Source organism: Dryobates pubescens, chromosome 26 (assembly GCF_014839835.1).
Source record: "Dryobates pubescens isolate bDryPub1 chromosome 26, bDryPub1.pri, whole genome shotgun sequence".
In the NCBI taxonomy this organism is placed as follows: Eukaryota; Metazoa; Chordata; class Aves; order Piciformes; family Picidae; genus Dryobates; species Dryobates pubescens.
The window spans coordinates 17,110,851-17,135,300 of record NC_071637.1 but is presented as its reverse complement, the minus strand read 5'-3'; the positions used below and the strand labels follow the sequence as shown (position 1 = coordinate 17,135,300).

The following is a 24,450-nucleotide window of genomic DNA, read 5'->3' as shown; positions in this document are numbered from 1 at the left end:
AGCTTGAGCGGAGGAGATGGAGCTAAGCCAGGCTGGTGGCACAAAGCTAAACCACACAGGGGCCTGACCAGCTCTTCCCCATGGCTGCTCCTCCCCCAGCAGAGCTCCCCTTGCTTCCTTCAAGGACACCCAAACAGCACCAAAGCAGCTCTGCTGAGAAGAAACCAGCATGTGAAGGGGCAGACACGATGGGGCCTGCACAGAGGGGCAGAGGCACATGCTGGGGGAGAAACAGAGGAACTGCCATGTCACAACTCATGCCACTCATCAAAGCTGGTATTCAGAGGGGAGCCTCACAAACCCACTCATCTCTGCCCCATGACACCAGCAGCCACCTTCACACGAGCTGCACAAGCTGCTGACCCTGTGGTGTGAGCCCAGAGCACTGCGGCTGGGGAGAGCAGGAACAGGGAAGGAAGCAGCTTCTCTTTCCTATCATCACCACCAAACCCCTGTCCAGCAGCAGGGCAGGTGCACTGCAAGCAGGGAAGCAGACAAGTCCTACAGGGGGGCTGCAGCAGCTGAAGGCAGCAGGCTCTAGAAGGTGTTTTTCAGCTTGGCTGCCACGAGCACAAGAATCTCCCCAATCTTCTTCTGCCAGTTCTCGATGTCCTTGGAGACGTCGCACCACAGCTCCCCGTGGCGCGGCTCAGCGTTCTCACAGCGCTTCCTCACCTCCTCCTGCTGCTCCTGCAAGGGAGAGAAAGGACACTCTGCAGGACTCTGCAACCTGGCATCCAGGCCCTGGAGTGTGTCCAGGGAAGAGCAGCGGGGCTGGAGAGTGCTTTGCAGGGCCTCTCATACGAGGAGCAGATGAAGCAGCTGGGGTTGTTTAGGCTGGAGAGGAGAAGGCTGAGGGGAGACCTCAGTGCTCTCTACAGCTCCCTGGCAGGAGGCTGGGGTGAGGCCAGCGTTGGTCTCTCCTCCCAGGTAACTAGTGACAGGATGAGAGGAGATGGGCTTAAAGCTGTGCCTGAGGAGGTTTAGGCTGGACATTAGGAAAAACTTCTCTGCTGCAAGAGTGGTCAGGAATTGGCCCAGGCTGCCCAGGGAGGTGGTGGAGTCCCCACCCCTGGAGGTGTTCATGAATTGTGTGGCCATGGCACTTGGGGCCAGGGTTTAATGGCCATGGTGGTGTTGGCTTGAAGGTTAGACTCAATGATCATAGAATGGGTTGGGTTGGAAGGGCCCTCCAGAGGTCACCCAGCCCAGCCCCCTGCCCTCAGCAGGGACATCCTCCCTGGGAGCAGCTTGCTCACAGCCTTCTCCAGCCTCCCCTTGCACAGCTCCAGGCATGAGGCCTTTTCCAACCTTAATGATTCTATGAAATGTAACCATTCCTTTCCCAGTTCAGACACTGCCAAAGCTCGGGGTGAGGATCAGTTTGGGTTTTTAGAAGCTGTAGGAAAAAAAACCCCTGAGCCAAAAGTTGAGAGGCAGCAGCAGCTTTGCTGCCCTGCTGAACAAACTGCCTGAATTAATCACACAAGCTTTGGCTGCAGCAGAGAAACTGCAGCAGAAACTTCCCTTTGTGCTACCACCTGCAGGAGGTCTGTCAAGAGAGAGGTCTCTCTGAAGTCAGGAGATAGAACACTCCCCTCATTTCAGTCCTATCAGGCAGTAAAACCTGCCCTAAGAGATAAGGACAGGCTGTTCCCTGGCTGCGCTCACGTGCAGCCTGCACTGCACACCTGTGAAGGCACAGGATGGGCGACACAGGAGGATCTCCCAGGCCACAGCTTGTGCTTTCCACAGCAAGACTCATGCTGTGTATTTCTGCACCAGCTAACATGGCTGTGGGCAGCAGCTCAGCCTGAGAGACAGCTCAGCTGCAGCCTTTTCCTACCCCCCCCAGGCCTGCTCCTGCCCGGGACAGCCTCAGCTCCGAGCCGCAGCCATCGCCGCAGCCAGGGCTCGCCGCTGCCCTCCCCTGCCCTCCCCTGCCCCCTGTCCCCAGGCACCCACCTCTGTGCCATGCTGGAGCTCAAACTTGTAGAAGAAAGCCCAGGCATCCCCCAGGTCAGAGTCTATCTTCACCGTGCGGTGGAACCACTCTCGGGCCTTGGTGATTTTACGCTCGCTCCAGAAGAGCCTGCGGGGAAAGCACAAACAGCTCAGCACCAGCTCCAGCAAGCAGCCCTCCAGCAAGCAGCCCTCCAGCAAGCAGCCCTCCAGCAAGCAGCCCTCCAGCAAGCAGCTCACCAGCAAGCAGCCCTCCAGCAAGCAGCCCTCCAGCAAGCAGCCCTCCAGCAAGCAGCCCTCCAGCAAGCAGCCCTCCAGCAAGCAGCCCTCCAGCAAGCAGCCCTCCAGCAAGCAGCTCACCAGCAAGCAGCCCTCCAGCAAGCAGCCCTCCAGCAAGCAGCCCTCCAGCAAGCAGCCCTCCAGCAAGCAGCCCTCCAGCAAGCAGCCCTCCAGCAAGCAGCCCTCCAGCAAGCAGCTCACCAGCATGCAGGCTCCACAGGGCCCCCTGCTCACCCAAGAAGGGAACAGGAGATTTTGTAGGGATCTTGTCCCTGGGAAGGGCCAAGGACAATATCCCCAGAAGGAGACAGACACTTCTGAGAGGGGAAGTTATTACTGAGCTCCAGCTGGGACACTCTGAGCCCAACCCTGGACACTCCTGAGCCCAGCCTTGGACACTCCTGAGCCCAATGTTTGCCACCCCTCAGTTCCTTAATGCTGCTGTTCAGAGCTGGTGTAGAGCCAGGGGGAGCTGCCTACATCTGCTTCCCTTCCTCCCATTTCTTGATTCTGTTTCCCCTCCTCCAACTCTGTAATTTTCCAAGTGGATTTCAGCACCTAGTAACTAAATCACTTCTAAAACCTGAAGCACCCCACAGCTCCTGGAGCCATGGCTGCATGCACTCACACATTCCCATCCCTGAAGCCTTGTCTGGAGGAGCAGAGCCACCTCCAGCCCCACCTGAGCAGGAGAGGTGAGCAGGAGGCTTCCCCACTCAGCCAGCCCAGCCCAGCCCCCAGCCCCTGCAGAAAGCAACTCACAAATCCTGACATTTCTGCCCAGTAATGAACTGCCTGAGTCAATGCCCTCTTGCTTTCATTTCTCTGCACTCCCAAGAGTTCATCTGAGCTAGGAAGGTCTTTATCAACTCAAGCAGCCAGCCCTCATAAAGAGCTTAGCCAGCCATAAAGTTATACAGCTTAGGTGATTGTTTTTAAGCCCCATAATACTCTTGATTGTTCCCTGTTAAATAAACTGAGATTGAAAAGAAGGAGAATGACAGCAGAGGCTCAGCACCTGCAGGCAGAGGCCATCCACACCTTCAACAAAAGCTCCTCAGATGTGTGACACTCTGGGTGTTACTGTGGCTGGGGGCAAGCTGGGATGGGAGGCAGGAGCTGTTTGTGTGGGGATTAGCTTGCTGAACTCTGAGGCTGCACCAGCAGGGGCCTGGAAGCAGCTCCCACCCGGCACAAGTTAACATTCTTCTCCCTTGCTGAACAAGTCAGCTGTCAGGAGCTGGCAGGAGCCAGCAGAGCAGTCACTGGAGTGTATCCTACAGCTTGCTTTGGCTTGTGGAAAGGAATTGTGAAAGAATTGGGCAACGTTTGGGCAAAAAAACCAACCAAAAGCTTCCTGTGTTAACCTCTTCTGGTGCTCACAAAGGAAGAGAAGTGAGGTGGTTCCAAGCACAGCTGCTGCAGAGCTGCTCACACATCAGACCAGAAAGGGTAAGGTGTGAGTCACATCTGAGAGTGGCTTTGGGAAGCCTCACTACTGCATCAAGGCAATTCCTAATGGATTTATCTTCCAGTGTCAGTCCAGTGTGCCTGGGAGTTTGCATCCCAGGAAGAGCCAAAGAAAGGCAGCACAGAGCCTGGCTCAGGATTAACAAAAAACCTGAGAGGAGCATAGAACAGTCTGGGTTGGAAGGGACCTCCAAAGCTCATCCAGTCCAACCCCCTGCACTCAGAATGGGGAATGGAGAGAAAGGATGAAGAATCCAGTCAGAGACTGAAGAGTCCCCAGCAGAACCTTGCCTCAGTTTCACAAACACTTCGACCCTACCCCACCAGACTCCACTAAAGCCTCAGAGCACACCCAGGCCCTCCAAGGGACAGAGACTTGCAGAGTGCCACTCCCCAGCGCTGGAGAAGAGCTCAGTGTGAGCATGGTGCTGCCTGTGCTGCACCAGAGCCCGAGGGCAGGCTGCTATCTCCTGCTATGGAGCAAAGGAGAGCTCTGCCCAGCCGCCAGGAGCCGGCTGGAGAGCTGCTCCTGGATCCGAGGCTCAGCAGCAGCCAGCAGCACGCAGCCCGGCTGCGGCACAGGGTTTCGGCCTGGAGGCAGCACAGAGGCACAGGGCATTCTGACTCCAGGAAGCAGAGGAACTCACTTGGCCACTGCCAGCAGGACATGTGGGTCATGTTCACACTTCTTGAGAGCATCCACGCTCTTGGTCTTGCGCTGCGGTCGCGCTTCAAGGAAGATCGCCTCCGACCACAGGATCCCTTAAACGAGGCCAGAAGCACAAAGCCTGAGTGGTGCTGAGCTTAACCCTCCCCAGCCCATCTGCAGCCCTGGGCCCTCCAACAGGAGCAGCACCCCAGCCCCCACCCTGGGAGTTACCCAGGCCCCAGCCCCATCCTGGATCATTCCTGCACAGACCGGTTTGGGTTGGAAGCGATCCTGAAGGGGGTTTGGCCGCAGCCCCCTGCCGTGGGCACAGACAGGGACAGCTCAGCAATGCTGACCCATGTCTGAAGGCTGGGGGGCAAGAGGATGGGGCCACACTCTTCTCAGTGATGCCCCAGAACAAGGGGCAGAGGACATTTTCCAGGCCTGCTGAGGACCCAGCACCATCCCAGTTCAATTCCCTCTTTGTGCACCAGCCTACACCAGCCGTGAGCAGCTGGGAGTCAGTTCAGCCACCCATGGACAGCAGCTGCTGGTCCTCATGGCTGTAGGTGTCCAGGAGCTGGCTCCTCCAGGCTTTTATTTGGGTCTTTATGATGAGTCAGCAGTGATTTCATCTAAGCAGAACCTGAAATCCTGGTGCCCACTTCCACAGCAACAGGCAGGCTGCACGAGGAAGAGATTCTTTCCAGTGAGGGTGGGGAGATACTGGAATCCTGGAGGTGTCCAGGGCCAGGCTGGATGAGGCCTGGAGCAACCTGGGCTGGTGGGAGGGGTCCCTGCCTGGGGCAGGAGGTTGGAACTAGATGGCCTTTAAGGTCCTTTCCAACCCACCCCATTCTGTGGTTCTGTGAAAAGCCTGTGGTGGCAAACAGCCAGGCAGCATCAGGTCATTCACAAACCAAAGTGGGGCTGGGGGGGTGCTGCCTTGCTGCCCCACCAGCGTGGGGAGCAGCTGGCAGGGAGTGCATCCTGCCATAAAAGTCACTCAACCCCTAATGCTTTCCCTGGGACTTCAGCAGTCACCAATTAGACATCTTTCAAAAGGCAGCCTGGAGGCAAGGTCCCAGAGTAGACCATGACCCTTGGCAGCTGTGTGCCATCTCCTCCCCAGGATGCCCACATCCTTCAACAACTCTGCTCTGGTGAGAAATAGGAAGGGTGAGGAACTTTCTCCTCCTGTCCCAAAAGGCCTTTCCACTGCTGGTTAGAACCAACTGACTTCTGTAAGAGCACAACCAGCACTGAGGGGCTGGAGCAGGGCCAGAGAAGGGCAGGGAAGCTGGGACAGGGTCTGGAGAACAGGGCTGGGGAGGAGAAGCTGAGGGAGCTGGGGATGGGAAGGGTTGACTCCCCAAGACAGAGGATTCTGAGACCTGGCCAGCAAGGGTGTCTTGGAGAATGCAGTCCCTGTATGAAGAGGGCAAAACAACCCTGTTCTAGGCAGAGAGGAGATCCAGCTCACCTGAATTGGGGCACTCTTGCAAGGCCTTGGCCATCAGGGTGTTTGCAATGTTCTTCAGCCCAGCTCTGTACTCCAGCCGCACGGACTCCAGCCTGGGTGAGGAGAGACTCAGTGATGCCTTCTGACACCAGCCAGCACGTGGAGACAGAGTCACAGGGGAGCCACTGCACACTGCAGAGTCTGAATGTGTGCTAGGTGACTGATGCCCTCCCACTGCTCTCCCCACACCACAGCATTGCTGCTCTCCAGAGAAATGAACCACCCCCAAAGCTCTTAGGCCAGCAAGGGGCCTCAAGTTATTAGCCCAGAAGAAACTCCAGGATAGATTAGAATAGAATAGAATTAACCAGGTTGGAAGAGACCTTCGAGATCATCATGTCCAACCTATCATCCAACACCACCTAATCAACTAAACCATGGCACCAAGCATCCTGTCAAGCCTCGCCCTGAACACCCCCAGCGACGGCGACCCCACCACCTCCTGGGGCAGCCCATCCCAGTGGGCAATCACTCTCTCTGTGTAAACTTCCTCCTAACCTCCAGCCTAAACCTCCCCTGACGCAGCCTGAGACTGTGTCCTCTTGTTCTGGTACTGGTTGCCTGGGAGATGGGCATGGCCAGAAGCTCCAGGCTCAAATGTCTGAGCAGATGTCAGGGAGCTGGGCCTCAGAAGGCCTTGATTTTGTGGGCAGTCAGCTCAGCTGCACACAGCTCACCACAGGTCTGGGTTCTTCGGGTTCTTCAGGCGGGACTTCTCCAGGATGGCTCTCGCCCTCGTCAGCTGCCCAACCTTCTCCTCCAGCCTGGACAGCAACAGCCACAGGGGTATGGAATGAGGACACTTCTTCAGCTGGTTAAAACCAAAACAGAAAACAAAGACATTTTAAACCTCCAGGCAAAAGCCTTTCCTCCCTAGATCCTCCTGAGGAGTAAAGAAGAGAGCCAAAGCCACTGAAGTCACTCAAGCATCTCCTACACAATCTTAGAGCACAGAAGCTGAGTTGCCCAAAGCAGCTGGGGGCATCAACTGTGCCTGAGCTGCCCCAGCAGCAAGAGAAAGAATCCTACCTCTACAGTTTGTGCTGCATCTGGAGATGAAGAGCACCCACACCATGGCACCAGGGCATGCAGAAACCCTGGGCAGCCTCTGAAGGTGCAGAGGTCACCAGGCCCTACAGACCCTGGCAGGAGCCTGCTCCCTTATCACTGGCATTTCAGCACCTCCCTTACTCCATAGCCAAGGACACCAATTACCATTTAAAAGAGACAGCAGTGCTCTGCAGGCCACCTCCTTTCCCTGAGTGCATCCAGGAGCTCACCAGGAGGCTTTGCAGGCCTCACAGGAGTACTGTGCAGTGACTTTCCTCCTCCCCTGAGGAGCCAAGCACTCAGCAAACTCAAGCCAGGAAGTGAATTCTGCACATGGGCACTGGCCAAGAGCAATTTTTGCTGCTCATTTCAAGGTCCTCATTTTTCTGGTGCTTTATCTTGTTTCAAGCAATGACAGAGGGAACAGAAATCATCTCTCTGCTTCCTCTGGGACAGAGCCCTCTCCATCTGCATAGAATCACAGAATGGTGAGGGAGGGACCTCCAGAGCTCATCCAGTCCAAGCCCCTGCACTCAGCAGGGACATCCTGCCCTGGAGCAGCTTGCTCACAGCCTTCTCCAGCCTCACCTTGAATAACTCCAGGGATGGGGCCTCAGCTCCTTCCCTGGGCAACCTCTTGCAGTGTTCCAGCAGCCTCTGTCTGCCTGGAGCCATCTCTTCTCCAGGCTGAACAGCCCCAGCTCCCTCAGCCTGTCCTCACAGCAGAGCTGCTCCAGCCCCCTGAGCATGTTCATGGCCTCCTCTGGACCCTCTTTATCAGGACCATGTCCTTTCTGTGCTGAGGGCTCTAGAGCTGGATGCAGCACTGCAGGTGAGGTCTCACCAGAGCAGAGGGGCAGAGCCAGGGTGATCCCAAAGCAGAGATCTGCCCCCAGCAGAAGCACAAAGCAAGCTTGCAGCACCAGCCACTCACTCACCCCTTGGTTGTAAGCCTCTCTTGCTTTCTCCACCAGCTCCTTCTGCTCCTCAATTTGTCCTTTCATCATCCACAGTTTGGGGAAGTCCTCGTAGTGCTTCAGGGCTTCTTCACAAAGCTCCTGGGCTGCAGCAATATTCCCCAGCACCCATTCTAACTTCACTGACTTCATGAAGACCTGAGAAACAACCAGAGCTGTTTATTGCTACCAGCCACTGAAAATCCCTTAGCCAGGCAGGGCTCTGGGTTGCCCATTTCAGAGCACACTGGAGCCTGCACAATCCAATCTGCTTGGATCCAGGCTACTAAAGAGCACCTAATGTCATTTAAGACTTCAGGTCACAACTGCTGTCCTGCTACACAGGTTCTGCTGCCCCTAAATGCCTCTCCTTTGGCTGCACATGGTAGGTACAGCTGGGAGAAATACATTACAGACCAAAGGTTGTTTCCCTGCTCTCAGATCCCTGTCCTCCCCATTCCTAACCTTCACAAGAGAAGGGGCAAATCTGAGACCAGGACTCCAGTCCCAGCTGGAGAAGAGAGAAACCCCCTCCCTGGCTGACAAAAGAGGAGGAGGAGAGTGTTAAAGAGCCAGGATGAAGCAAAAACTGGGGCTGGGGGCCAGCAGGAGCAGACAGCAAACTACTTTTACTTGAACAAGTTCCAATGGGTTTTACAGGAAGAGCTGAAAACTGACAGTTGCAGACCAGAAGGTAACTCCAGAGATAAACACCAGGGTGTTTGAACACTTTAAGCACCAGTGGAGCAGGGCTGCCTGGAGCCCAGCAGCAGAGGTGAACCCTCTGGGGCAGTATTTGCTCCAGGCTCCTCTGCACCACGGACACCGAGCACACAGCTGGGAGCTGGGAATTCCCAGGCTCCTGCCATTTGGGGAAAACCAAAAGCAAAGCCACCAGAACACCACACCAAAACCCAGCAGAACCCCCCCCAAAACTGAAAGCCTTCACTTGCTCCTGGCCTCCTTCCTGTCCATCCCCCTCCACGCCCCGAGGCCGAGTCGCAAGGCGCCGGAGCAGCAGCCGCAGGCCCCCAGAGGGCAGTGGGCAAGGAGCCATCAGGTCAAGCGCCGAGGCCACAGCGCTGAAGGAGCTTCTTCCACCTCAACTGCCCCACGGGCCCAAGGGGCTCCTGCATCTCCCCAGCCTCCAAAGGCCATCCTCACCCTGGCAGTGGGGGCACTGCTGCGAGCCTTGGCCAGCAGCCTCCTCGCTCGCTCGTACTCATTGTTCTCCGACTCCAGCTTGACGGCAGCCAGCCAGATCTCCTCGCTGTTGGGGTTGGCCTGCAAGAGGAGGAGAGAATGACAGACAAAGGCAAGCAGGGAATCAACAGCAGATTTAATCCTTTGTTTGATCCAGAGTCAAGCTGGAGTCAGAGCTCCCTCCATCAGCACCAGGACTGATTGATATTTTTTGAGGGTGTTTTCAATTTATTTATTTTTCAGCTCAAGCTCCTCCCAAATCTTCTTGGACCTTTCTGAAGCTGAGAGAAATTCTCCAGCCCAGATGGGCAACAGAAAGCTCTGTGCCAGGTTAGGCAGCTGGATGCTTCTCAGTTGTTGAAAAGTACTAAGGTTTGATCTTCTGAACTGCCAGCCTCAAGGCTGCAAGGATCTTAGGCTTTGCCACAAGGAGACCCTCGGTTTATGAGCTCTGAAACTGAAGCTTCCACTTCCAGCTGAGGCCTGGGAGCACTCCTCCAGCAGAAGTCATTTCAGTGGCAACCACGTCCAGAAGTCTCCAGAGTGGTAACAGAAAGCACCAAGAATGATTCAGGAAGGAAGCTCCCTGGGCTCTGCTGCTAGCTTCCAGGCCTCGCTGCGGGCGGCAGAGCTGCCCCATCCTGCACAGCTGTCTGCCAGCATCCAGCAGCCTCCAGAATCACTTAGGGTGGGAAAGATCTTGAAGATCATGGAGTCCAACTACTGCCCCAACAGTTCCAAGTCCACTGCTAAACCATGGCCCTCAGCACCACAGCTCCATGGCTTTCAAAACCCTCCAGGGATGGGGACTCCCCCACTGCCCTGGGCAGCCTGGGCCAGGCCTGGACAGCCCTCAAGGGGAAGAAATTGCTCCTCATGGCCAACCTAAGCCTCCCCTGGGGCAACTTGAGGCTGTTTCCTCTTGTCCTGAATTCCCTTCATTCTGCTGTGGATGGATGGGCTTGGTCCCAGTCACAGCAACCTCACTGATGAGGACAAACCTCCAACCTTGTTACTGAGGAGCCAGGTGACACAAGACAAGGGGATTCTGAGCCATGATTAGGGTTGGTGTGAGCCAGGGCAGCAAAAGGAATGGCTTGGGAACTGAGAATCTGGAGTTGTGCTTCCAGAAGAGCAGCAACACAACTCTTGCTTCCACCTTCCTGCTGGTTCACAGGACACTCTGCCACATAAAACAACCCAGGGACAGCTGAAGAAGTGTCTTTCAACATCACTTTGAAAGGCAGCAGGAACTGGGTGCTGACAGGAAAAGCCTGCCCTGTGTTCATTACCAGCTGTACTTAACACCATCACACAAGGCTGAATGTACCCACCTGGAAAGCCAAGGCCAAAATACTTCTGGCTGCTGGCACATCTCCTGCCAACCACTTTGACTTGGCTCCCATGAGCCAGAGGACTTCTGCTTTGGGGCAGTGAGCAACAGCTCTCTGCAAGAGAGCCTCCAAGGATTCTCTGGGACAAGAAAGAGCAAGTTCCAGTCACTGGCAAGGCTGCCAAAGGCAAGCTCTCCCACACCACTTCCACTATCACTCAGTGGGGCAAAGTCCAACGTTGTAAACCTTGATAAGTGGTTTCATAACCAGGCAAGGGTGGGACCTGCTCCTCAGGAGGGCTGTGAGATGGGTGCCCCACAAACAGTTCATTGTTCAGACACCTTTGTGTGATAGCCTCTGGGAGAGCCTGCACACAAACAGCTCAGCCCTCTGGGGCACAGCACTCCAACTGCAGCAGAACTGAGACAGAGCTTCTTCAGGATTGGAGAACCCTGGGACTGTGCAGGCTGGAAAAGACCTTGAAGATCATCAAGTCCAACTACTAACCCAACACTACCACATCTGGTAAACCACGGCCCTCTGCCCCACATCTCCATGGCTTTCAAGCCCCTTGAGCAGTGGGGACTCCACCACTGCCCTGGGCAGCCTGGGCCTTGGCAGCCCTCAAGAGGACATAAAATTGTTCCTCATGTACAACCTGAAGCACCCCTGAAGCAACTTGAGGATGCTTCCTCTTCTCCTACCCCTTGTTCCTTAGGAGAAGAACCCAACCCCCACCTGGCTCCAGCCTCCTTTCAGGGAGCTGTAGAGAGCCAGGACTCCCCTCAGCCTCTCTTTCTCCTGGCTGAACAACCCCAGCTCCCTCAGCTGCCCCTCACAAGCCCTGTGCTCTGGGATTCTCAAGCCCTGGAGCAGGCTGCCCAGTGAGGTGGTGAAGGAACCATTGCTGGAGGTGTTCACCAGACGTGTGGCTGTGGGACTGCGGGACATGGCTTGGGGGCAGCGGCTCGGCAGCGGTGGGGTTGTGAGCTCCAGGTGAGCAGTGGGACTTGATGATCTCAGAGGTCTCTTCCAACCTCAACAGTTCTGTGGTTCCATTGCCAAGTCTTTTTATGACTTTATAAACCCCAAAGGTGTTCTGACCACAAGCACAACAAAGCCAGGCAGGCATACAGAGACTCCCACCCGCCACAGCAGCCCTGCACGTGCACCACCACCTCTGAGCTTCCCTCCCCTCTGTCCCAGCAGCCTAGGACCCCCCAGAGAAGGCTAAATCCCCCTGCCCAAGCACTGTGCAGCACACACACCTGGTTCCATGGTTCTTTTCAAAGTATGCTGCTCTCAGCCACACGCTCTTCTTGCTGGGGAAGACTTGCAAGGCGTAAGCATAAATGGCTCGGGCGCACTCCAGGGCGTTGTGGGCAACACACTGGGGAGAAACAGAGCAGGCCTGGATCACCTGAGGGCTGCACTGCCATCAGGTGCATGGAAACAGGCAGAATTCTACAGTGACACATGAACTGGGGCACTATGGATCACAAAACAGTTCATGTCAGCCTACTGAAAGGCAGCAGGAAGGTTTCAGGCATCCACCTGTCAGGGTATGAGGCTCACAGGGCAGTTTGAGACACCCTGTGAGACCCCACCACAAACACTGCAGCCAGCTCTGGTGGCCCCAGCACAAGAAGGACACAGAGTTGCTGGAGCAAGAAGAGGCCACAGAGCTGCTCAGGGGGCTGGAGCACCTCTGCTCTGAGGACAGGCTGAGGGAGCTGGGGCTGCTCAGCCTGGAGAACAAAAGGTTCAAGGCAGACCTAAAAGCAGCCTTCCAGTACCTGAAGGGGCTACAAGAAGGCTGCAGAGGGAGTGTGGAACAAGTTCTGCACCACGAGGGTGCTGGAACAGTGCAACAGGCTGCCCAGGGAGGGAGCTGAGGCCCCATCACCAAGGTGAGGCTCAGGGCAACCTGCAGGAGGTGGAGGTCACCTTCAACCCAAACCATTCCAGGATTCTGTGCATGCTCCCAGAATCCCTTGGGAGCTCAGGAACAATTCCCACCTGCACTGCAGGCACCGCCTGAAAGGCAGCGTGGCCCAGCACAGGCAGGCCTGGTGGGAATCACCACCTCATGTCATCAAATGGTTTGGCTTGCAAGGGACACACTTCCCAGGCTCCCACTTGCCCTGATCAGAGGAGAGCCCAAGGCAGGGCAGCAGCCCAGCTGCACATACACTGTCTGCATCCTCCATCCAGGTGTGCTTCCGATCCTCCTCCTCGATGCCGATGCCGATCACGGCTCGCATGATCGCCTGGCAGGTGGCCACGCTTCCAGCTTTATCACACTCCTCAGCATCCTGCAAGCAAGAGCCAAGTCCTTGGCTTTGGGAGCCCAGCACAAGGCAGCAGATGAAGGAGCAGCAACTCCTCACAGGCACACACAGAGCCAGGGTGGCTCAGGTATCTCATCACTGCCACCGCCTGCTGAGCCCTCGCCCGGAGCCCACCAGACACTGGTGAGAGCACAGAGCCCAGCAGCTGCAGCCACTGCCAGGCAATGGATGTGCCACAGTGTGACCTTGCCAGCCTGAAAACACCTCTCCTAAAGCTTCAGTGACCTGCCCAGGGCTGGGCCAAGCAGGGACCTGGCCAGGAGAAAAATCCAAAAGCATTTGAGAAGAGAGAATTCTGCCTCTGCTCTGCTCTTGTCAGAGCCCACCTGGAGAACTGTGGCCAGCTCTGCAGGCCCAGCAGAAGGAGGACAAGGATCTGTTATAGAGGGTCCAGAGGAGGCCAGAAAGATGATGAGGGGGCTGCAGCACTTCTACAAGGACAGGCTAAGGGAGTTGGGGCTGCTCAGCCTGGAGAAGAGAAGGCTCCAAAGAGACCTTAGAGCAGCATTTCAGTATCTGAAGGGGAGCTACAGGAGAGCTGGGGAAGTGTGGTGACAGACAAGGGACAATGCTTTGAAGCCAGAGCAGGGCAGACTTCAGCTGGACATTAGGAAGAAGTTCTTTACTGAGGGTGGTGAGACACTGGAACAGGTTGCCCAGAGGAGTTGTGGACACCTCAGCCCTGCAAGTGTTTAAGTGGCTTTGAGCAAGTTGGTGTAGTGGGAGGTGTCCCTGCCTTGGGCAGGGGGGTGGGAACTACATTATCTTAGAGGTCCCTCCCAACCAAAGCCAGTGACCTCCTTTGGCTCAATTCATTCAGCCTTGGGTTGATTCTCACATCTTTGGTTCTTAATCACCAAGGTTCAATGAATACCCTCTCACCCTGAGCTAAGGTAAGGCTGAGGGGCTCTCCCACCAGGGCACACATGGAGCTTCCTGACACACAAAGCTTTCAGAAAGCCAAGCATGTCTTGCTTCAACTTGTTGAGAAGCCCTCTGATCAGGTAACAGGAAGGGAACAGTTCTGTCCTGCAAAGGAACCTGAGCAGACAACAATGCCCAGGCTGTGGAGCCAGTCCTCTTAAACATGCTGAAATTAACCTCTCACTGGGTTACTGCTGGGAAGGTGTAATGCAGAGCCACAGAACGGCTCAGGCCGTGGGGACCTCACAGATCATCTACCCCAACCTCCCCACCATGGGCAGGGACTGCTCTCAACCAGACTTGGCTGCTCAAGGTCTCATCCAGGCAGGCCTTGAACACCCCCAGGGAGGAGGCATCCACAGCCTGGGCAACCTGTGCCAGTGTCTCCCCAGTGTCTCCTGTTCTGGTGGAGCCCTTCCCTCCAGCCTGCCAGCCACAGCACACAGCTCAGTGTGTCAATGCACATCGTGTCAGCTGTGGCCACGACACAGCCTGAGGACTGCAAGCCACCAGAGGGCCAGCAGGGTGTTTCCTGCTTGCTGCACATGTGATTTTGTAGGGACTCCTTACAGCACTCCCTGACAAAGGCTCCTCTGACAGATTCCTCTTGAGCCAGAGGAGACATATGCAGAAAAGCCCTAAATCCTTTCCTGGAGGCTCTGCCCTACTTCAAGCAGCAGCTGCTTCAACTTGAAGCTGGTTATTTTCCAAGACAGAAGTCAACCAGACATTCCTCAGCTCCACACAGGCAGCATTGCCCCAGTGCAGCACTCATGGCCTTGGCTCTCCTCAGCTTCCCAGCCTCAGCGGCGTGGATCCTCACGGGGACCCGCGCCGCGCGGTGCAAGATTCCTCTCCCCTGTCTCCCAGCAGGAGAGCTCATCCTGGGCCCCAAGCAAGCAGGTACCTGTATCCATTGCTCTCTGTTGATCTCCACACCGTTGGCCCTCAGGGAGGTGATGGCTCTGTCAATGATCTTCTCCACCATCTGGGTGTTGCCGTTGGCTTCCTCCAGCTTGGCGGCGGTGATCCAGATGTGCCGGTCAGTGGGGATGTTCTCCCGGGCCTTGTTGAGCACCTTCCGAGCGTTCTCGTAGGTCTCCAGCCTGGCCAGAGCCAGCCACAGCTGGGGAGCAACAGAGGATGGATGCTCAGACCAGAACGAGGGGAGGATGCAGCATGAGCAGGCTGCAGAGCATCAGAGAACCATAAAGGCTGGAAAAGACCTCCAAGACCAACCTTCTACCCACCACCTCCAAGACCATTAGCCCACGTCCTGAAGTGCCTCATCTGCTCGTCCCTTGAGCCCTTCCAGCATGGGGAGTGCACCACCTCGCTGGGCAGCCTGTGCCAGTCCCTGACCACTCACCACACCCTTCCCACCATGGCATAAAGTGGGTGCTAGAAAAGCTCCCCCTGCACTCAACTCTGCCTTCAAAGCTTTAATCTCAGCTCAGGTGGGGTGCAGGGAGCTGGTCTGTGCCCCCCCCAAAGCTCACCTCCACGCTGGTGGGGCAGCACTCCACAGCCCGGCTCAGCATGATCCTGGCATCCTCAGGCTCCTCCAGCTCCACCGCAGCCTTCCACAGACGCACCGAGTTTGGAACATGCTCGAGGGCTGGAGAGGCAAAAGTGATTGGCAGCCAAGACACCAAAGACCACTGCAGCTTTTAAAGATGGCATGCTAAGGGCTTTGTCCTCTGGGACATGGAGCTTCCTCACAGAGCAGGGAGGGGACTGCAGAGATGGAACTTCCTGAGAGAGAAGGGAGGAACTGTGCTTGCACCACCAGCCCCTGCTCCAGCAGTGAGAACTTCAAGCCAGAAGACAACAAACTTACTACAGAGCTGTAATTGGAAACAGGTTTTGGAGAGCCAAAGGCTTTTCAGCTGTACAAGCAGTTAAGTGCAGCCTCTCCAGTACAACACCCAGCTGAGCAAAGCTCCCACCTCAGCAAATGAGTCTATGCAGGACCTCCAGAATCCCAGAATCACAGACTGGCTTGGGTTGGAAGGGACACCTCCCACCAGCCCAGGCTGCTCAAGGCCTCATCCAGCCTGGCCAGTCACACAGCCCTGCTCCTTTGACATTGAAACTGTCCCCTCACAATATAGCTTCCCTGCAGCAATCTCCTGACAGCTTCAGACACCCCACTTTAGCTTCCCCAGAAATTATTGGCTCACCATGCAAAAAGCAAACAGGAGGAAGTATAAAAGCTTAGAGGCATCCCTGCCATTCACACCCTCAGCCACTGCATCCAAAGTGGTCTTTCAGCAATCCCATATGGGCTCCATCTACTTAAGAGTCCTTGAGGCTTCCTTAATCTTGTCCAAAGGTTGGCTGCTGCTGGTAGAACCTGTGACCTCTGCAGCCTGTCCTACATGCCGTCTGGAACACTGAAGTATAAAGAGCTTTTCTCAGCCTGTACCTTCATAACCTGGTGCCTTCCAGATGCACTGAGAAACTGAAGGGGTAGCTGCAGCCTTTTGTCACCACCACTCACACCACAGATCACCACTAGCAGCTGCATTCCACTGTTAGTTTCCATGGTGACTGTGCACAAATGGGCTACAGAAAGAGCACTGAGCACATCCCTCTTCAAGAGAGCAAGAACATCTGCAGGGACACAGAAGAATGAGAACAGCCATCTAAACCTACTCTGAAACCAACCAGGCTTCCAGGCAAGGCTGCTCCTGTAGGCATTCATTAAACCACAGAATCATTCTGGTTGAAGAGTCCTTGAAGATCAGTGAGTGCAGCCACAACCCCTGCCCTGCCAGGGCACTGCCCAACCATGGCTGCCAGCACCACGTCTCCATGGATTCGACAGCCCTCCAGGGATGGGGACTCCACCACTGCCCTGGGCAGCCTGGGCCCAGAGAAACAAGAAATTGCTCCTCATGTCCAACCTAAACCTCCCCTGGAACAACCATCCTTCCTCTTGTCCTGTAAGTTGTTTCCTGGGAGAGGAGACCAACCCCCACCTGGCTCCAGCCTCCCTTCAGGGAGTTGCAGGAGCCAGAGGCTCTCCTCTCAGCCTCCTTTGCACCAAGGATGCAAAAAAAAACCCTTAAAACATCTGGGCACATCTTGAACCACACAGAGTACCCCCAGAGGGAGAGCCAGGCCTGGCCCTGGCCCAGCAGAAGCTCTCACCTTTCCTCAGGACACGCTTCTTGGCACGGATGTCTGTCTCCAGCTCAGCCGCTCGGATGTAGATGCGGACAGACTGTGGCAGGTGGCGGACGGCCTGGGCCACAACAGCCTTGGCTGTATCCCCAGGCTGGAGCCTAGCAGCTTCCAGCCACACATCTTCACTCTGTCAGGGAAACAATCCTCCTTCACATCACACCCATTTAACATCACAGCTCCTAGCTAAATGTGTGCAGGCAGTGGAGCTGTAGCAGGCACCACTCCTAACAGAGCTGCTGCTCCTCGTCACCACAAGTTTTTCCCCGGTGTCCTGCAAGGACCAACAGGACAGCAAAGTAATTCTGACCTTGGGGCACATCTCTGTGCCTTTCATGATGAGGTTTCGAGCCACCTGGAGCTTGCCAGTGACCTCCTCCAGCCGGGCTGAGGCTATCCAGGCAGGGGGGTGATGGGGGTTGGTCTCTCGTACGGACTTCAGCAGCAGACGAGCTTTCTTGATGTCACTGGGGCAGGAGGAAGGGCAGCAAAAAACATCAGCAGGCAGCAAACACTCCTCCTGAAGCTGTAACTGCTTCACAGCCACACTCAGAAGCACAGGAGCTATGACCTTAAACATTTCCATTCTGGTGACACAAAAGGCACACTAACAAAATGAGGTCACAGACAGACACTAAGGCAGCAAGATCCCAGTGACAGCCAGTCAAGGGTTTAAGGTTTCTTAGGACACTTGCAGCTGGAAGCTAACAAGCACAAGAGTTGGTTGAAGTCAAGTATTAGCATCAGTGTCTGCACACAGTGCTATGAACCAAGTGCCAGACTTCAGGGCCAAGATGGTTTCCAGAGGTCAAACAAGCCTCGATCAGCAGGACACGAGGTTCAAGCAAGCAGGTTACTTCCTGGCTGGCAGGCTGCCACACCATGCCATCACCCTGGCATGTCAGCCCAAGACAGGGTAGAAACAATCCCCATAACTGATGCATCCAGGTCAGATGCTAAATGAATCAGCTGAAAAGCCTAAAGCAGATCTCAAGGTAAAAGAACTCCCCCTCAAAACCCCCTCCTTGTCTCCTGCAAGTTAAACACCGGCTGGAAGCCACCCAGCTCAGACAGATTTCCATGGTTATGCAGGATCAGAGTCATTGCTAAGAGGATAAACCACTTAATCCTCCTTAAACTTACTTGATATCCCCTCCATGTGTGGGAATCATGGAATTCAAGTCTGTCAAGTATCCTTTGGGGTCCACTACAGTCTGGCCGCTGACAGAGTCCGACACCTGGGGAAGTCAAGCCAGCACGCCTGAAATGACCTCTCTGAGCCCCCAGGTCTGCCTCCACACCCCCCAGACACCAAAGCCCCACCCTCCTTATTTACCTGTTACCACAGCCAAGGAAGGAGGAAAACATAAAGCCTTGCTTGGTAACATCTTTCCACTTCTAAACTACCCAACTTGAACACTCCAAGCTGAGCAGCACAGCACAGGCAGGGCACGAGCAGCCTGGGTGGCAGGCACCAAAAGGTCTTGCAGCCCTGGCCCATCTTGGTTTTAGTTTAAACCAGATTTAGATGGAAAAATGATGAAAAAGGAGAGAAAGGAACAATTTAAGAGTATCTCATGCTGCATCCCACAGAGGAGAGAAGAGATGCTTGCTTTGGTCAAACTGCCAGCACTGTCTGCCTGGTGTCCACCTGTGGTGTCAGAGGGCAGTTGGCTCTCCCATAGCAACCAAGACTTCCAGGGCCAAACTTATTTCTCAGGCAGTTTTATGAGGGTACAGGATGTGAGATCTGAGCAGGAGGAGTGCAGCATTAGCTCCAGTCACAGCCAAGCTATTTGCACCCAAGAGAGTGACAGAATTCTGTGAAAGCAGGACCTGAACAGCAGCACAGCACCATCTCAGAGCCAGCCCTTCAGCACCCTTACCTGGCTCAGCCTCATGTCCATCAAGGTGTTCCTGGCTTGCCCAATCTTCCTCATATCCAGTTCACCTGTCCCAGGTGTCATCAAGCCTGGAGTCATTCCTCCTGGATATGGAGTATTCAGACCACCTGGATATGGAGTATTCAAGCCACCAAATTGCTGTAAAACAAGAGAGAGAAGTGCTAGAAACCTCCTCAGGATTTCTAAGCTAATTCAAGCTGTTGGCTGCTCTGCTCTCTTCCAGGGCAGAGATGCCAAAATCCTGCTCTGGCTTCCCTGAATTACTGCTTGGTCTTGACAACCCTGAAAGTCTTTTCCAACCAAAACAGTTCCATGATCCCATGATTTCTCTGGCAGTGGGTGTGCACTGAAAGACTCCAGTGAGCTCAGGAGTTAACATCCAACAATTCCTTGCTGGATGTTGCTTCACAACCCACAGCAATCCTTTTGGTCAGATACCTTCTCCCCCCCAAATCCCACTGAAGCCTAAAGAAGAGGAGGCTGAGAGGAGACCTCACTGCTGTCTACAGCTACCTGAAAGGAGGCTGGAGGGAGGCTGCTGTTGGCCTCTTCACCCAAGTAACTAATGACAGGACAAGAGTGGCATCAAGTTGTGCCAGAGGGGGTTTAGGTAGGATATTAGGAAAGATTTCTTTGCTGCAGGAGTGGTCAGGGCCTGGCACAGGCTGCCCAGGGAGGTGGTGGAGTCCCCATTCCAAACCCGAGCAGATGTGGCACCGGGGGACAGGGTCTGGGCAGAAGGTTGGCCTCGATCCTAGAGATCCTGTCCAACCTCAAGGACTCTGTGATCCTCAGAGCTGCAGCCTGCAGCCCTCCTCTCCAGTGCCAAAGCAGAAAGCAGGGCTCCACCAGGCTCTGCACTCACCGTCTGGCGGGGGTCCACAGAGGTGTGGTTCTCCCCCGACTGCAGGTGCTTGGCGAAGAAGCTGTCAGGCACCGGCGTCAGCTTCTCGTAACGGGGGTTCCTCTGCCGCTTGTTCCTGGCGTCCCCCACCTCTGGGATGCTCAGCCACTCCTCCTCTGTCACCTCTGCCAGCTTCCTCTGTCAAACAGGAGTTGGCACCATTACTGGCTGCAGATACCTGTCTCTAACTCCGCTAAGTCCCTAACTGATTGATTGATCGATTGATCGATCGGTTTTGCTGCTTGGAAGAATTTCAAGCAAAAGACTTGAAGGCCAGAGCTCATCTCTTTGGTTGGGTTGGGGTTTGGTTCCTAATCCAATGTATAAGAAGAATGAGATTCATTTCATTTAAGGTGGTTTGAGTCCAGATTGAGAGTCCCAATCTCTGCCCTGAAACTCAGTGCTACAAACCTGACTCTCAGGGCCGGCAGCACCGAGTGGTTTATGTCTAATCATTAACCAACAGCTGAAACAACACACTTCAGTCAGCAGAGGCTTAATTTAACTCAGCTACTACTCCAATGGCAACAAGTTCTTTACCAATAGGGTAGCAGAACAGCCTGCCCAGGGAGGGAGTTGAGGTTCCATCCCTGGAGATACCCAAGGTCAGGCTCAACAAGGCTGTGGGCAGCCAGCTCTAGTGGAGGATGCCCCTGCTGGCTGCAGAGAGGCTTGGACTGGATAACCTCTGGAGGTCCCTTCCAACCCAACCCATTCTATAATCACCAGTCCCTCAAGGGCAGAAGAGCAGCAGCCTCAGAAGAAGCTGCAAATAAAGCACACCAAATAATCCCACTATCAAAACTGGGATGAATTTCCCTACCCTGTGCATCCCCAAGCAACAGTCTCTGTGCTCTCCCATACGCCTAAGCATCAGCTTGTCAACTGCTTTATAAACACCCTGAGTGCAACTCTGAAGCTCTGCTCAGTGGAGGTTCCATCCCCACTGTGATTTACACCACCAGCTGACTGCAAAATCGTACTGGGTTACTGAAGAGCTACAAACCAAGAGGCTCTGCCCTGCTGGCTGCCAGCTCTGCATTGGTTTACTTCTTTTTCCAAAGGAAGGCAAATTCACTCTGGAGAACATCAAAGCATTCATCTGTAGCACACACCATGAACCCAGAGACAGGCAGAACACACAGGCACCACCTCTGCCAGCAGGGTACAAGTCACAGTTCAGATGTTTGGCTTCTTCCCTTACTTTCAGGTCTGAGAACTGCTGCTGAATTTTGGGTCTCTCCATCCGGTACTTTTCTATCTCCTCCTTCTCTCGTTGTTCCCTTGGGAAAAGGAGCACTGAGGTTATTGTTCACAGCAACACCCAGCATGGGTTGGGATTACAGGGAAAAGAAGTGTTGGAGCAGAGCTAAGGCATTTTAAACCCCCTTTTTTGGCTCCTTTTTCTTCCAGGCCATGATTCTCAGCACTATGACAGAGATTTTATCACATATTACAGCACAAAACCAGGTGGCTTCAGCCAAGTGGACTCCAGTCTTCAACTCCCTCTTACCTGCAGCCCAGAGGCAGTGTAACAAGTCAGTGACACTCCTTGGTTTACCAGAGACCTGCATGACAGGATTTTGGAACACATTCCAGTGGGATGTGTCCAAGCCCAGCCACTCAGCATCTCCCCACATCATCTCGTGGGGAGATGCTGCTAGAGCGAGTTCACAGGAGGCCACAGAGATGACCCAAGGGCTGGAGCAGCTCTGCTCTGAGCACAGGCTGAGGGAGCTGGGGGTGCTCAGCCTGGAGAAGTCTCCAAAGGGACCTCAGAGCTGCCCTCCAGTACCTGAAGGGAATTTACAGGAAGGCTGCAGAGGGACTTTTCATGAGGGTGTCTAGAAATAGGAGAAGGGAGAATGGTTTGAAGCTGAGGGAGAGCAGGGTCAGACTAGAGCTGAGAAAGAAGCTCTTCAGTAGGAGAGTGGTGAGGCTGGCACAGGCTGCCCAGGGAGGCTGTGGCTGCCTTCTCCCTGAGGGTGTTCATGGCCAGGCCTCGAGCAGCCTGCTCTAGTTGAGAGGTGTCCCTGCCCACGGTGGGGAGGTTGGAGTAGATGGTCTGTGAGGTCCTTTCTAACCTGAGCCATTCCATGGTATCAATGAGCTACAGTGACTCATAATGAACTGCAGTGAAGCAATTAACATCAACAGTCAGAGCAAGGTGTGCAAAACATCCATCACCCTTAAAACTTGGAGCCACAGGGTCTGAGTCAGGGCATTAAAACACACAAAAACTGAAAGGATAGCCAGCAGAAAAGTGTACCCAGGAGAAAAGCTGAACTGGACAATGGGAGTGGTAGAGCACAACTTCAGCACACCAAGGAGGCAGCAACCCCCCATGGCAGTGTTGGGATTCACCCTACCTCCTCTCCTTCCTGCGCTCATCCATCCTCTTGTCCAGGGCTGCATAAATAGCATCTGCTTCCTCATCATCTTTCTCATAGGGCCCACTTGAGAACAGGCTCCCAGCATAGCCATTGAACTGGGAATGTGGAGGGGGAGAAAGGAGGGGGAAAAGAAAGGCAAAACGCAGTATGCTCAGTTTACAGCTCCTGTTGTGCTCTGTCACAGCCAACACTCTCCCAGGATAACAAGAGGGAGGAGCAGGCTGCTTCTACCAGCACTGCACCAGACCAACACAGTCCTAAAGGAGAGCTGCTTTCTTCTACCCCCCTCCTGCCTGCTGTCCTGCAGCATTTCAAAAGCAAAGCTGCTGCAAAGTGCTTCTCTCCCAAAGCTGCTCTCACTAAGCAGTAAGGCAGATCCCAGCCCAGAAAAGCCTTTTCTCCCCCTTCTTTAAAAGCAAACAAAAAGAACAACCCAACATGTACCTAACCAACCTGGGACTGAAACACAAGGGACTACACAGGCCACATACAACCAAACACACAGCACAGCACAAGACCTTGGCTCTGTGCAGGGAGAACACAAAATGCATCCCTCAAAGTCCTTAAGCATTCTGTGGATGGATCTCTGCCCAAGGCTGTCAGAGCTCTGCACAGCAGCACTCTGCAGCGTGGCTGACAGGCTGGAGGTTCTTCAGCCCCGAAAAGAGAAGGCTCAGGGAGACCTTCTGGTGGCCTTGCAGTGCTTCAAGGGCTGATCAGAAAGCTGGGGACAGACTTTAGAGCAGGGCCTGTCGGGACAGGCCAAGGGGGGATGGTTTGAACTCAAAGAGGAAGAAAAGGGAGGAATGTTTGACACTGAGCACGGGGAGAGCCTGGCCCAGGTTACCCAGAGAGATTGGAGGTGCCCTGTCCCTGGAACCATCCCAGGTCAGGTTGTTTGGGGCTCTGAGCAGCCTGTTCTAGCTGCAGATGTCCCTGCTGAGCGCAGGGGGTTGGACTGGAGGAGCTCTGGAGGTCCCTTCCCACCCAAACCATTCCGTGACTCCCCTTCCACTCGAGAAAATACATCCCCAGGGCGAAGCGAGCCCTGTCACCTCGTCATAGTTGGTGTCATTCAGATCTTCATCATCATCATCAGCCGTCTGGTTCTTCTTCATCTGATCCCCAACCGTCCTCTTGCCCGGCGGCGCGTGGCGGTCGTCCACGGGGTCGTTGGCGTCGCGCGCGGGGCCGATGTCCGAGCGCGTGGTGAAGCCCGTGGCCCTGGGGGGAGGAACCAGCAGCAGGGGAGGCTGAGCCCCTGCTCCCTCCTACACAGGCAGCCTGCCAAAAGCATGACTTGGGACGCCAGAAGCTCCGCTGCTTGGTAAGAGGGCATCAGGCAGTCCCCACCCCTACCGTCCATAAAGCCTGGGGGAAACCTTGACCTGCAAAGACCCTGAACCCCCCAGCTCCACCACCCACCCTGGGCCAAGACAGCTTTCCCTTCTGAACCCTGCCTCTCCATCAGACACAGTAAAAAAGTGCCTCTTTCTGGCTGCAGGGCACTGTGGAGTGTGGCTCTGGCACAGGGATGAGGTGCCTGAAGGTTGGCCTTGGAGAATCAGAATCCGTGAGAAAAGACCAACAGGAGCATCGAGCCCAAACATGCGCTCAGCACCACCATGGCCACTGAACCACGGCCCCCAGGGCCACATCCACACCTTTCTGGAATACCTTCAAGGATGAGGACTCCACCACCTGGACTTGATGACCTTAAGAGCTCTTTTCCAACCTCACTGATCCCATGACTGGAGCCCAGACACCCCACATTCACCCAGCCTGCACTTCCCTGTGCACAGAGGGCAGAATCACCCCAGTGCAGGGCACCAGCACAGCAGTGGAGGGCAAACAGAACTTACAACCCCCAAAGGGTGACTCCAAGTGCCACCCAAACCTGCCTCCAAGAGAGCCCCACGGACCTAGGGTCACAAAATCAGAGGGGGCACAATCCCTCCCCAGCCAGCGGCATCTAAAGCACCCAAGAATTTATCCCCGCTTCCAGGTTCGCATCTAAACAGCATTTAAACCTCCATCCCCGCGATCTGAAGAGCTGAGGCGACTCGTCTCCTAGCAGTAACCCTTGAGAGGCCGAACAGGCCACGCAGGGCCTCCGGCCTGCCCCGACGGCACAGAGACCGCCGAGGCGGAGCGATCAGCACGCAACAGCGTCCGGGCGCGTCCCCAGGCCCGGTGAGGAGGGCGGCCAGGCCATGAGGGGGCAGCCCGGGCGGGACAGGCCTAGGCCGGGCCCGCGGGCGGGCCGGGGGAGCACGAGCAGCGTCTTACCCGCGGCCCAGCCCCGGCACGTAGCCCAGGGGCGCGGGCATGCCCAGGAACGGCTTCTTCTTCTTGTTCAT

The 24,450-nt window shown here is 55.1% G+C and overlaps 1 protein-coding gene across 1 annotated transcript; it reads right to left on the bottom strand.

The window, feature by feature from the left end:
- Positions 1–211: 211 nt before the first annotated feature.
- Positions 212–24,450, bottom strand: PRPF6 (pre-mRNA processing factor 6). The gene is made up of 21 exons (XM_054173510.1): positions 24,380–24,450; positions 23,146–23,314; positions 22,067–22,185; positions 20,902–20,980; positions 19,659–19,835; positions 18,776–18,931; positions 18,033–18,127; positions 17,200–17,356; positions 16,857–17,019; positions 15,200–15,318; positions 14,608–14,826; positions 12,618–12,740; positions 11,694–11,815; positions 10,426–10,564; positions 9,053–9,172; positions 7,871–8,047; positions 6,560–6,693; positions 5,844–5,935; positions 4,359–4,473; positions 1,966–2,092; positions 212–690 (listed from the first exon to the last, which is right to left on the bottom strand). Exons 1-21 carry the CDS (start codon positions 24,448–24,450, stop codon positions 538–540), a joined length of 2,826 nt encoding a protein of 941 aa, XP_054029485.1. The 3' UTR covers positions 212–537.

What these genes read in the sequence shown, in the direction of transcription:
- PRPF6 (XM_054173510.1), bottom strand. Translation starts at nt 24,450, where the DNA reads ATGAACAAGAAGAAGAAGCCGTTCCTGGGCATGCCCGCGCCCCTGGGC. An exon ending in GAAGCGTGTCCTGAGGAAAG is followed by an intron (nt 15,319 to 16,856) that starts GTGAGAGCTTCT and finishes TTGCCTCTCCAG; the next exon opens with CCCTCGAGCATGTTCCAAAC. An exon ending in ACAGAGAGCAATGGATACAG is followed by an intron (nt 12,741 to 14,607) that starts GTACCTGCTTGC and finishes TCTTGCTTGCAG; the next exon opens with GATGCTGAGGAGTGTGATAA.